This window comes from Stenella coeruleoalba, assembly GCF_951394435.1.
Source record: "Stenella coeruleoalba genome assembly, chromosome: 4".
NCBI classification, from domain to species: domain Eukaryota; kingdom Metazoa; phylum Chordata; class Mammalia; order Artiodactyla; family Delphinidae; genus Stenella; species Stenella coeruleoalba.
In genome coordinates, this window is record NC_137149.1 from 18,452,047 (window position 1) to 18,466,759 (window position 14,713).

The 14,713-nt window shown below is 37.0% G+C and overlaps 1 protein-coding gene across 3 annotated transcripts in view; it reads right to left on the reverse strand.

Annotated features, from left to right (window-relative positions):
- The window catches only part of AFG2A (AFG2 AAA ATPase homolog A), a 343,293-nt gene that overhangs the window by 219,156 nt on the left and 109,424 nt on the right, over window positions 1-14,713 (reverse strand). For 2 of the 3 annotated variants that reach the window (XM_079919922.1, XM_079919923.1), the window contains exon 14: window positions 11,781-11,907. In XM_079919922.1, coding sequence (XP_079776048.1) covers window positions 11,781-11,907 — 127 coding nt within the window. Of the gene's footprint in view, window positions 1-10,684; window positions 10,711-11,780; window positions 11,908-14,713 lie in introns of all 3 variants that reach the window. The other variant, XM_079919924.1, reaches the window with a different exon arrangement.

The window sequence follows — 14,713 nt, forward strand, 5'->3', positions numbered from 1 at the left end:
GGTGGACCAGTGGCCTGAACTTGGCTCTCCCAGCTCAGAGGCTCAGGTCTGACACCTGGACGGAGCACCAGGACCCTGTCAGCCACACAGCTCAGAAGAACAAAAAGGAAGAAAAAAAAAATTTTTAAGTTAAAATAAATAAATTAATAAAATTAATAAAATTTTATAACAGAAAGAAGGAAGGAAGAAAGGAAGGAAGGAAGGAAGAAAGAAGAAAGAAAGAAAGAAAGAAAGAAAGAAAGAAAGAAAGAAAGAAAGAAAGAAAGAAAGAAAGAACCACTAAACCAATAAACATATCCACCAATGGTATCAAGCACTAAAAACTAAACTAAGATAAACAAAAAATCAGAAACAAATCAGTCGCAGACAGCAAACCCCAAGTCTACAGTTGCTCCCAAAGTCCACTGCCTCCATTTTGGGAACATTGGTTGTCTATTCAAGTATCCACAGATGCAGGGTTTATCAAGTTGACTGTAAGGATTTAATCTGCTGCTCCTGAGGCAGCACGGAAATATTTCCCTTTCCCTTCTTTGTTCACACAGCTCCTGGGGTTCAGCTTTGGATTTGGCCCCGCCTCTGCATGTAGGTCGCCCTCAGGCATGTGGTTCCGCCCAGACAGGAAGGGGTTAAAGCAGCAGCTGATTAGGGCTCTCTTGCTCTCTCAGGCCGGGGAGAAGGAGGGGGTATGGTAATCATAATTGGGATGTGGGGTGGGCCTGCAGCAGCAGAGGCCGGCATGACACTGCAACAGCCTGAGGCGTGCCTGTGCTCTCCCAGGGAAGTTGTCCCTGGATCTCGGGACCCTGGCAGTGGCGTGCTGCACAGGCTCCCGGGGGTGGGGGGCAGGGGTGTGTGGGTAATGACCTGTGCTTGCACACAGGATGCTTGGTAGCAGCAGTCTTTAGCATTCTATGCCCGTCTCTGGGGTCTGAGCTGATAGCTGCAGCTCGTGCCCATCTCTGGAGCTTGCTTAGGTGGTGCTCTGCCTTCTGTGGGCACACAGGGAAGGAATCTCATCTCCTCACACACCCCGAAACAATGGTCTCTTGACTCTTCGGCAGGTCCAGAGTTTTTCCTGGACTCCCTCCCGGCTAGCTGTGGTGCTAGCCCCCTTCAGGCTGTCTTCATGCAGCCAACCCCAGTTCTCTCCCTGGGGTCTGACCTCCAAAGCCCGAGCCTCAGCTGCCAGCCCACACCTGCCCCAGCAGGTGAGCAGACAAGCCTCTCAGGCTGGTGAGTGCTGGTCAGCACCGATCCTCTGTGAGGGAATCTTTCTGCTTTGCCCTCTGCACCCCTGTTGCTGCGCTCTCCTCTGTGGCTCCAAAACTTCCTCCCACCCACCCCCCATCTCCGCCAGTGAAGGGGCTTCCTAGTGTGTGGAAGCTTTTCCTCCTTCATAGCTCCCTCCTTCATAGCTCCCTCCCATAGGTGCAGGTCCCATCCCTATTCTTTTGTCTCTGTTTTTCTTCTTTTGCCCTACCCAGGTACGTGGGGATTTTCTTGCCTTTTGGGAAGTGTGAGGTCTTCTGCCATCGCTCAGTAGGTGTTCTGTAGAAGTTGTTCCACATGTAGATGTATTTCTGATGTATTTGTGGGGACGAAGTTGATCTCCGTGTCTTACTCTTCCACCATCTTGAAGGTCCCCTTCCTTAAATTTATTAAGACTTGTTTCGTAGTCTAACATGTGATCTATTCTGGTGAATGTTCCATGCACACTTGAATGTGTATTCTGATGTTTTTGATGGAATGTTGTGTATATGTCGATTAATTTAATATTTTTTAATGTGCCATTTAAGGCCACTGTGTCCTTATTGATTTTTCTGCCTGGATGATCTATCTGTTGATGTAAGTGGGGTATTAAAGACCCCTACTGTTATTGTATTACCATCAATTTCTCCCTTTATGTCTAGTAATATTTCCTTTACATATTTAGATGCTCCTATGGTGGGTACCTAAATATTTACAAATGTATCTTCTTAGATTGACCCTTTTTTCACTTTGTAATGCCCATCTTTGTCCTTTGTTAGGATCTTTGTTTTAAAGTCTATTTTGTCTGATACATCTATTGCTACCCCAGCTTTCTCTCTGTTTCCATTTGCATGGAATACCTTCTTCTATCCTTATAATTTCAGTCTGTGTGTGTCGTTAGATCTGAAGTGAGTCTCTTGTAGGCAGCATAGGGGTGGCATCATTTTTTTTTTTTTAATTCAGCCACCGTATGTGTTTTGATTGGAGTGTTTAGCCCATTTACATTAAAGTGATTGTATGTACTTACTGACATTTTAATTGTTTTCTAGTTGTTTTTGTAGTTCTTCTCTGTATCTGTCTTCTCTTGGTCTCTTGCCTTGTGGTGTGATAATGTTTGATTTCCTTTCTCTTTATTTTTTATGTATCTACTGTAGGGTTCTGATTTGTGGTTACCATGAGGTTCATTTATAACAGCCTATTTATACAGCTGTTTGTTTGAAGCTGATAGTCACGTAAGTCAAATTCATCCTAAAAGCACTACATTTTAACTCCCCCCACCATGTTTTATGTTTCTGATGTCATATCTGCAGCTTTTAATTTTGTGTATCTGATAACTACTCACTATAGTTATAGTTGAATTTACTACTTTTTTCTTTTAACCTTCATACTAGCTTTTAAAGTGGCTGACACACTGCATTTGGCATATGCTTGCCTTTACCAGTGAGATTTTTTTTCTTTCATATATTTTCTTATTTCTAGTTATGACCTTTTGTTTTCTGCTTAAAGAAGCCCCTTTAGCATTTCTTGTAAGGCCATTTTAGTGGTGATTAACTCCTTGAGTTTCTGCTTGTCTGCAAAGCTCTTTATTTCTCCTTCATTTGTAAATGGTAACTTTGCTGGGTACAGTATTCTTGGGTTCTAAGTTTTTTCCTCTCAGCACTTTTAACATATCACACCACTCCCTTCTGGCCTGCAAAGTGCCTGCTGAAAAATCAGCTGATGGTCTTATGACTATATATTGACTCTTGAACATCATGGGGGTTAATTTGTGTATAACTTATACTCAGCCCTCAGTATGCATGGTTCCTCCACATCCATGGATTCGACCAAGGACAGACCATATAATTCTGTTGTATTTACTATTAGAAAATATCTGCGTGTAAGTGGACCCTTGCAGCTAAAACCTGCATTGTTCAAAGGTCAACTGTAGTTGTTTTTCTCTTGCTGCCTTTAAAATGTTCATTATCATTAACCTTTGCCATTTTAGTTATGATGTATCTTGGTATAGATCTCTTTGGATTCAACTTGTTTGGGACTCTGTGCTTCCTGGACCTGAACATCTGTTTCCTTTCCCAGGTTAGGAAACTGTTCATCTTTAGATGGATGATGGCCTGGATTTCCACAGCATCAGGAGACTTTAGAGCAGCAAACAACTAAATTATTTTTGATACCCAAATAACAGTTAAAAGCCCGAACTCTAGGAGTTTACATTATTCTTTGTTAGGCTATTGCTTGTTAGAAGAGTACAGTGCTCAATTCATGGTATTTCATGCATTTGTGTTGACTATTAAGGAAGAAATGATCATGTCTTCTTACCCTATAATGCAAATGTTAGTATGCTTGATGTTGTTCCAGAGGTCTCTCAAAGTATCCTCATTTTAAAAAATCCTTTTTCCTTTTTACTGTTCTGATTGGATGATTTCCACTATTCTGTATTTCAGATAACTGATCTGTTCTTCTGTATTATCTAATCTGTTGTTGATTCCCTCTAGTGTATTTTTCATTTCAATTACTGTATTCTTCAGCTCTGGTTGGCTCTTTCTTATATTTTCTAACTCTTTGTTGAAGTTTTCACTGTGTTCCTCCATTCTTGTCCCAAGTTAATAAGCATCTTTATGACCATTACTTTTAACTCTTTATCAGGTAAATGACTTATCTTCCTTTCATTAGCCCTCCTCCCCCACCCTGCCCAGGGTTGTATCATTTTCTTTCTTTTAGAATATATTCCTGTCTCCTCATTTTGCTTTGACTTTCTGTTTGTTTCTATGAATTAGGTGAAATAGCTACCTCTCCTGGTCTTGAAGGTATCACCTTGTGTAGAAGCATCCCCTGTGTAGATTGAATGTGCTATGCATCTTTGGCAGGCCAGCTGGAGCTGGAGTGGGTGCAGGCTAGGGGAATTCTGGGGTATAACACGTTGGGGCCACCGTGGCTGGAAGGCTGGAGCTGGAGCAGGCATGAGCCAGGGGGTTCCACAGTTCAACTTCTAAGGCTTAAATGAAATTACTAGCATAAGCCCAAGGCAGTGAAGCTACTACTTAGCAGAAGACTCTAAGGAAAGACCTGGACATTTTAGTTTTGTTTTTCTTTTGCTCCTGATGACTTTAAATTCAATAGCAGTCCACAGTGTGATTGACCTGGCTAATAAACTAACACAGTCCTGGAATGCATTAGCTGAAGCACAGTATTCAGATTAAATGCCTTAAGTGTCTCAGTCAGCTCTGCACTGATCACACTAAAAACTAATTATAGTATATACATTTGTGGGTACCACAATTTCAGAAAGAAAGGAACAAATGGACAACATTTCAAGGGGGGGGGGAAGGGTAAGAACGCTGAAGATGGAATAAGGGTATCATATGAAATAAAACAAGATGCCAAACCCGGAGGAGGAATGATTGGTTCGTGAGATGGAATGTAAAGATAAGACACACAATACAGTTTTCAAAAATAAAGAACCACATAGAAGAGGTATTAAAAACTGTTCTTTATAGCATTTTGGAGTTGAATCAGGCTGGTGTGTAGAAGCCTTAGGCAGAAAAACAGCTGCTTGTTCAGTAGACTAAAGAGCTTTCTAATAGTCTGAGACAAAGATGAAGTGGTCTATTTCATGAGTTAACAGGTTCCCCATCAGTATAGGTGAGTAAGCAAAGGATGGAGAAATGAGGGGTAGAAATTTTATAACAGGGTCAACGCATCAGAAGGATAACTAGACTATCACACCTTCCAAGTTCTCTCCAATCTTGAAAAAATTAATTTCTTTTAGAATTTGTGTATCAAGGACAATATGTACTTTATTATGTTATTACTCTTTCTCTAAAAGAAGATTAAACATACTCCTATTTGCACGGTGACATAATCAAATATTATTTACTATCAAATGCATAAACATAGACTCTTAACTCCTCAAAATTTAAATATCTAGCCTGAAAATCTCAATGATAAAAAACACTACAGAGAGCATTCAACTCACAATTATAAAAAGCAAAAAAACCAATGCAACTATAAGACTGAGGTGCCATGAATAAATATTTGCTATTTTTTCATATAATAAAAAACTTCATTTCTATATTTATGGATTTTGGTAAGTCATTCAGTTGGAAAAATAATTATTTAGTCCAAGAAAATGTATTTTAAAAGATTAAGTATTAAAAAGTGTTCAAGAAGAGATTGAAGGTATTTTAAAGAACAAGAAGTTAATACAGCCTTCCTACTACTATTGGTTTATTTTAAGCTCAGCATGATATTATTGACTTATGTATAATTTATCTTCAGAAAATTTATGCAATACATATATTTAAACAATCTTTAGAAAAATTTTGTGGTTCATGTGTGAACAACAGAAATTAGAGACTTTAGGAAACTGCTAAAAGCTTACAAGGATAGATCAATGGTCAGTAAGCTTTTTCTGTAAAGGTCTAAATGGTAAATAATTTAGGCTTTATAGGCCATAGGTCTCTACTGTAACTACTCTATTACAGTAGTACAAATGCAGTCACAGACAATACATCAAAAATTAGTGTAACTATATACCAATAAATCTTTATTTATGAGGCCCGAAATTTGAATTTCACATCATTTTCACATGTCACTAAATCATCTTTTCTGTCCAACCATTTAAGTATGTAAAAACCATTCTTAGCTCATGGGACGTAGAAAAACAGTTTATGGGTCAGATTTGGCTCACAGGCCACAGTTTGCTGACCTCTGGGACAGACAGTCTTTATCTTAACTTCTAAATGAAATATGACCCACATATGCATACAACCTCTGACCAAAAATTCCAATACCCCATTCCCGAAGCTGAAACCCTTACAGCTGCTACCATAATAGATATGGTGAAAACACTTGGCGTTTTAAAAAACAAAAAAGAAACACATAAACACTCAGCAACAATAATAAAACTACTTCTAACAGTCCTGTAAAATGATGGTAAAGCTGAAATTGGAAGATGACCTTGGAAGCAGTAGCCCAAGTCTGACCACACTGTGGCTCACCTTCTAACACCCTAAGACTCTCCACATCATTTTGATAAATATAAAAGATCAATAAGCATCCCTTCCTTTAATACTTACAGGAAAGTAAAGAATTATGATTCATTTAAACTTTTAATGTTTCTTAGATCAAGCAGCTTGTTTTTTAGTACTGACTTAGCTGAGAACAGCAATAATAGATGAATGGGATTTTTAATTTATAACTAGGAAGGGTGGGGAGGAAAACCATTCACAAACATATTTTTAACCTGTCTGAAGATATTTTTGGAACACAATTCATTTAAAATTGGAAGCTACATATATTTAGCTTCTCATTTGCTGACATTTCTAAACATGCTAATTTTTTCCATGTTACAAAGCAATCAAAATCAACTTTTAATTTATAGTATTTAAGAAATAAAAATACTGTCATATTTAACACATCAACTCATCTCCCAGAAAAACTGGAAGGAAAATTAATGCCAGTTTATAACTTCCATGAGTTAAACGTACTAAGTTAGAAAATAATTCTGAACACTGAATTACTCAAGACCTCTATAAAACTTACAAAAAATCGAGCAATCTGTTCCATGGATGTCTCAGAGCAGAATTTTTAAAATTTTACAAATTTATTATTATAAGAAAACCAGGTTTCAGGCTAGAGATAATAATTACAATAGTAATCATTATTGAGAGCCTATTATATACCAAGCATCAGTACTAAAAGTAATCAAAGGGACTCAATTTTAAAATATTCATAAAATTAAACAATTTCGAAGCTTGTTTAACACTAGGATAAGAAGACATGATCATTTCTTCCTTAATATTCAACATAAATACATGAAATACCATGGATTGAACACTATACTCTTCTAAAAGGGGCTATGTAAGCAATAGCCTAACAAAAAATAATATAAACTCCTAGAGTTCAGGCTTTTAACTATTATTTGGGCATCAAAAATAATTTAGTTGTTTGCTGCTCTGAAGTCTCCTGATGCTGTGGAAATCCAGTCCATCGTCAACCTAAAGACAATGTAACTACTTGACATCACAATCTCATTAATCTTCACCTGTCCTTCATATCCCGTCATTCTTATGCAAAATGGACTCTTAAGGATGCAACTTCTCTTCACTTATCTATAAGCTGAAGGAGGAGGGTAGGGGGGTAAAAGGTCTATGGAGACTTCAGGATACCACTGGAGACCCCAAGCAATCACTTTACTCAGCCTAGTGTGCTACATTACAGCTATTGTGTTTGACATGTAAATATGACATAGCAGGAAGTAGGATAATGTGATTCTTGAGCTATGTGTCTCACTTCCCTTGCTGAAGCCCCAGGAAGCTCCAGCTTTAGTTTCCCCAGACTATATGAAACTGAAATATTGTCCAAAAAAGACACGAAAAATGTGCAACATACGGGTCACATAATGATATCAATTTCACTCCTCTGACAGTCCAAGAATTCTCTCCGTTCCAATATACTAACTTAAGGTCATCATGACATAGAGGTTGTGGGTTAATAGGCAAAAGGACTGTAAAGTAAGCTAGCTAATTTACAAGGCCAAACACCTGAATTAAATGTAGCCAAAGTTAGACTAAATGCTAAATGCATTATTTCTTTCACACTAGAACAGTCCTTTTTCTTTCCAGTTTTCAGCCAAAAACAAAATCTCTACCTTTCAGTATTAGCACAGGAAATTTACTTTAATTCTCCTGTTGCCTATTCTCTTCCTACTACCATTTCCTCCAGACAAGACAGGTGGTGAAAACTATGTCTATTCATTTCATAAAAGGAAGTTTTTTTAAAAAAAAAAATCATCTCTTAAGACTGCTTTGTTTCTAACGGCACATTCAGCGCACAGTTTGAACACCATGTTCTAATCACAAATGTGCTGAAACTTTTTTTATAGTGCTATTAAACAATACACAAATAATGCTGTGTAAGATTCAGAGAAAAAAATCTAGAAAATATACTTCTGATATAGTTTATACCATCTGAGTAATAACAGAAGTACAGTTAACAAAAAATCCACACTACATATGAATATGGAATTCTACCTGAAATAGAAAACGATTAAAATATTTTTTACAAAAATCACTGATTATTTAAAGTAGTGTTTTTTTGTACCATTACAGACATATGCAGAATTTAGACCATGGTTCAATGTACTAAATTCAAAGTTGTACTTGAAAGCATAGCATATCATCTGATGATCTTGAAGGCACTGCTTTACCACTTAAAAATACTTTTTCCATTTACCAATTTTATGTTTTACTGCCAGTCATAATTATATTGTTTCATCTATTACAAATTAAACACTATAAATTTTGAAAAATTTGAATAGTAAATTAAAAAGGTCTTTAGATCCCGACCTAGAAAATTGAGTCTTTGTATCTAATTACAAACACTTTCAATATCTTAATTTAAGTGTGCTCATCCAAGATTAGCTGGTTAATAAAAAGTTGGATTCCTAATTTTTAAAACTAATCAATGTATGTACATGTGTGTATATATATGAACATGTGTGTATATATATGATGCATGCATATACACAAACATACAAGCATATATATAAATACACATATATATGTGTGTGTTTGTATATGTTTGCACTTCTCTCTGAAGCCTCCTGAAGCAAAGGTTAATCAGTCAAAAGATGTTACCAGTGTGTAATAATATTGGTACTTAAAACACTTATTTTGGACAATTAGGTGGTTTGAGAAACAAGGTATTAAAGGTAACATGTTATAAAGGATCAAAAATACGACTAGAATTTTGGCAAGATATTTTCCAAACTTTAATTTCTCAAACTGTGATATTGGAGACTGTCACTTATGAGTTGACATAATAAAACACAGCATCTGCCTTCTAAGGCAAATATTATTAGCAAGTAAGAAACCTATTTAAAACAATGCACAAAGAAATGTAAAAAAGAACCACTTCCATCCCTTCAATCTCCCGCCTTCGGAGACAAGTTCTGCCCAAAATCCAGTTAATCATTTTCTCCAAGAGAGCCAAGATATCCACAGACTAAAGTATCCCAGGAAGAATGGAAGTCATCTACCATTATCTTTGGGGTTTTGACGTATCCTAAGATGAGGCTGAAAAAAGGTCCAAAACCTTAGAGTGGCCCAAGATAACTTATTATCTCTAGGTTTATATTAAAAATTTCTTGGGGTCTTTTGTATCAGGTATAGGTAAAACCTAGGACAAATTTCACCTTACTGCAAAATACAACAGTTGGGGTTCAATCTAGTTCTTACAGAGGGAAAAGTAAGCAAAAGAGGTAAGTCAACAATTCTACTGTATTAAATAATAGGCTTACTATGTGTCATACATATAAAGAACATGAAAAATGTATCCTTAAAATAAAGAAGTTTAAATTCATTTATCCTTTTCTATTTTAAGAGAGAGTATATGTATAACTTGAAGAAAGATATATCTGGACAAGGCAAGGTGGAGAAATGCTCCATCTGAGAAAAGATAGAATCCACAGAAAAGGACATTTCAAAGGAGAAGGTTTGTAGCCAATCAAATGACTGGCAAAGATAAGTTGGTCTCTGTGAAAGCTGGAAGTTGTTCTTAGTGCCCAGAAGAGAACGCACATAGGGGTTGGGGAAGAAGCTGAAGAGCACTGTGGTAGAAAGAATTTTGCTCAGCCACAAGATTCTGGTCCTCTGCTAGACACACACCTTCTCCCAGTTATTCCATCAAATGTTGGACTAGGTGCTATTGGGAAGGGCTTTTGCAAATGTAATGAAGATCCTGAACCAGCGGACTTGAAAGTAGAGAGATTTTCCTTGGTGGGCCTAACTTGATCAGGTGAGACTTCAAAAGAGACTAGGCTTTTCCTAGCAATAGAAATTTAAAGCGTAAGATGGATAAAATATGATGGAGATTCTCCATCGCTGTCTTTGAAGATGGAAGGGACCACGTATGTGGGTCTCTAGGAGCTGAGAGTGGCCCCCAGCTGACATCTAGTAAGAAAATTCAGTCCTTAGGTCTATAGTCACAAGAAGTGAATTCTGCCACAATCACGTGAGCTTAGAAGAGGAATAGCAGCTCCTGATAACGGTCAGCCAACACCTTGTTGAGTCCCTGAGCAGACAACTCCATCATGCCACGCCCAGATTTTGACCTACGTACAGAAACACTAATAAACGAGTATTGTGTGAAGCTGTTAAATTCGAGGTAATCTGTTACACAGCAAGACAAAATTAATACAAGCACTAAACAAGCTAAATCATACAGCTTGATTTAGAAGAACCCAAAAGGTTTACTATAAGCCCAAAGTCCTACTTCAAGACATGTGTCTAACATCAAAGACATACAATATTAACAAACCAAAGAAGGCCACTATTAGATTAGACACTGTAGAGAAAAAAAACCTAAGAAATTTTAGAGCTCATTAGCCATGGGGTAACCAGGAGACAAATGTCATAAAAATACAATGTATATTTACCTGGATAAAGATGATTCTTGGATTCACTGAAACCAAAAGGTGGGATTAGGTAATCTTTAAGGTCTCTTTCAGCACTTTCTGTAATTCTTGTCAAGACACAATTCTATCTTTTTTATAGACATCAGAGATGTCTGGGCACCAACCCAGGTCCTACAAATGCTCATAACTTACCTAGCTTCTTGTAAAACACTGCAGCAGAAAGGGCACAATTTAACTTATTAAGGTTCAAAGCTTTCTTACCTGCATTTGACCAAGGGACTTTATCACACAGCAAAATACCTTCCCACATAAAACCTCTTTTCATATTTTCAAAAAGATGATTTCTTTCAAAATCCCATTGTTAAAACCGAAAGTTTGTATATATGTGCACAGGGAGGGAGGAGCTCATAAGGTCATGGACATGAGGCAATAACAGCAACAAAAAAAAGAGAAACTGGTTCACGCCCTGGGAGTAAATTTTTACTCTCAGTTTAGATCATTAAGTATAAATTAGGCACTTAAAAGTTAAGTGAACTCATTTATTAAAATATGACTTGGGGAAAAGTAGTGGTAGCAATAGCTTGAAAGTGTTAATTTTGCACCTATGTAGCTTAATTTAAGCCTAAGTAACTTCTTAAGAGAAATAAAATCCACTGTCATTTTTATTCTAATTACTCTGAAAGCAACTGAGAGGCCAGGACTTCTAGAAAGTTGTTGAAAATAACTTGAGTCTAACTAGTAGTAAATAGCCGGAAGCTTACCTTAAAATGAATGAAAATGTTAAAAAGTTCTCAAAATAAGATGAAACACAAAAAGAATTTCAGAACTTAAATACTCTAGGGAAATACACTAAGAATTTAATGCAACAATGGGGGAGGGAAAACTCAAGGGGTTACAAAATAGTTTCATTAATACCAAACATAAGTAATAAAAACATAAACAAATTCTTTTCTCAGTTCTCTTCATTTCCTTTAGTTTAATCTTTCAGTATCCTCTAAATGACAAACTGATTAGAAAGTAATTTGACAGAAAAAAAAACCCAAAACCCAAAAATCCCCAACATAATCAAACGATCCAGTTCTTGATTTTAAAATGCCCAGACTGGCTTCTTTCTTACCTTGTCTATCCTATCTGGACGGTTAGTAGCTGCCAGGATTGTCACATCCTTTAACTGTTCAATGCCATCCATTTCTGTCAAGAGCTGAGCCAAAACACGATCGGCTACATTCCCAGCACCTGATGAACTGATTTTTAAAAATACAGTTTTAAAAATCTCTTTATCTATCCCCAAATACTCTACTATTTTAAAAAGATCGTATATTCTATAACAAGAAACATTATGTCTTTTTCAAAACATAAAATGCATGCTTCAGAATTCATTACTTGTTGAATTAGATCCAAGAACTAACTATATTAAATCATTTCTTTTCCTCCATCAACAACCATGATTATTTTCTCTCCAATAATGAAATGCTAAGAGTGTCAAATATAAAAGATCTGGGAAGTAAGAAATAAGATTATTTTTAAAAGTTCATCAAATACGTAATTATTTAACTTAATCGATATTTACATTCTTTCTTTTTTTTTTTTTTTTTTTTTTTTTTTTTGCGGTACGCGGGCCTCTCACTGTTGTGGCCTCTCCCATTGAGGAGCACAGGCTCCGGACGCGCAGGCTCAGCGGCCATGGCTCACGTGCCCAGCCGCTCCACGGCATGTGGGATCTTCCCGAACCGGGGCATGAACCCATGTTCCCTGCATCGGCAGGCGGACTCTCAACCACTGCGCCACCAGGGAAGCCCCCCGATATTTACATTTTATATGGCAAATAAACTGACAGGAATTGGGAATAAAAAAATGAATAAGATACAGACTCATTCTCACATGAACCTTAGAGCCTATGCGAGACAGAAAACTCTTTACAAACCTATAGCAAACGGGGTATTTCTGACCTATCTTGATATTTTAAAATATTAAGAATATTTTTAAAACACATCAGCAGGTAGGGGGTCATCACAATACCCATATCTAGAGAAATAGGGGGAAAAAAACCATTTTATTTTGTTCCATTTTTTCATGCACCAGGTCAATTACAAAGCTACTCCTGAACAAACTACACCTTAATTTAATCTCATTTCCTTGATCACAAAAAATTACTGAATATTGATTTTTAAGAAGTAAACTCAACAGGTCTTAATAGTGAACAAAACCCTGATATTACACAATCAAGGCCCCACAATAATAATTCTCATTAGCACTAGCTGGGATTTACTAGGCTCTGTTCAGAATTGGGAAATATATAATAAACATCTAGGTGGACAATTACAGAGTGAAACAGCATTGTAAGTATATTAAACATATAAATTCAATCAGATACAGTTGAGAGTGGGAGGGGGGAGAAGAGGGAAAGAGGATAGAAGAGACACACCCCATACCTTTGTCTTAGCACCCATGACAGCAAGTACACCTTAGTATAATCATCACATAATATATTTAATAATAAGGTAATCAGGATCTCTAAATAAAAGAATTTAGATCTCAGTGTGCATTACAAGTTCAAAAACTTGACACAAAGGAGAGTAGCCTCTAACTCACACTAATCAGACATACATGATGTTGTTACACAAATCATACTGTCAATTAATTAAACAGTTGGTCCTTCCAGGTTGTCATATAAATTACACTGTCAATTTATTAAATGGTCCTTCCCAATGTCAAAAAGTTTGGGACCAAGCAAGGAGCATCTGGGAAGCCACTGAGATTTGTCTTGGTCAACATTAATTCCTGCAAGTAACCAATTGGCTGGTGCATGGATTTGCTGATCTGGGTCTACTTAAGATTAAACATTTTGAATAAATAGATTATATATCTTTCCAAAAACGCTTCAAAATGTAACTTTTCCAAATGTTAGATACGAACATTGCTAGCAAAAGCTCTGTGGGCTCCTTCATGATGACTGCAAGCATATAAGCATTTAAGGATGCCAACAGATTACATCCAAGGCCTTTAATTGTATCTACTTTGCTAATTAGTTGTGATCCTACACTACAAGGGGCAAAGGAAGGTCAAACGAACAGGTCTTGGGAGAGTCAAGGTGGGCTGTCCAGAGGTGATGGCTTCTAACCTACGACCCGAAAGATGAGTGGGGGCCAGACCAGCAAAGAAAAAGATAGGGAAGAGAGAGAATACAGAACACTGAAAATGGAAAACAGTTCAGAGTAGCACAGCATAGCAGTAACGTAAAAATGTAAAATATTAGCAGAGAAAGATAAACCAAGGCTGGATGACAAAGGCTTTATTATCCAAATTACTAAGTTTGGATTTTGTCCTAAAGTTGATGGGAAGTTTCAAGTAGAGACATGACAAGATCAGATTTATGTTTTTGAGGACTACAGCGGCTACAGTATAGGAAACAGATTACAAAAGGGCAGTTTTGATATGCTTTCCAGTCCAGTATATAAGAATCTTAGAAGGCTCTACTTCCTCCTAATAACAAGTAAAAAGCTCTATAAACTGAAAAATTAACAATTCTTTTTAGATCCCTCAGAAATGTGAGATCACAGGTACCTTAATCCATTCAGGCTGCTATAACAAAAAATACCACAGGCTAGGTGGTTTATAAACAACAGAAGTTCATTTCTCACAGTCTGGAGGCTGGTAAGATCAAGAGGCCAGCATGGTCAGATGAGGACTCTTTTCCCCTGGCTGGTAACTGACACCTCCTCACTGTGTCCTCACTTACCACTATATTTCTGAAGGCCTATTTGCCACAGTTCCTGTTATCCAGTAAATCATGTCTATCAAGAAAAAACTATAAGGCATACTAAAAGGCAAACAAACACAGCTGGAAGAAAGTGAGCAAGCATCAGAACCAGAGAACCAGCAGGAATGCTGGAATTATCATACCAGTAATTTTTTAAAACTATGACTAATATGCTAAGGGCTCTAGTGGACAAAGTAGACAACACACAAGAAAGAGGCAACATAAGCAGAGAAATGGAAATTCTAAGGCTCAAAAAGAATTCTAAGGTTGTTACAACACTATAACAGAAA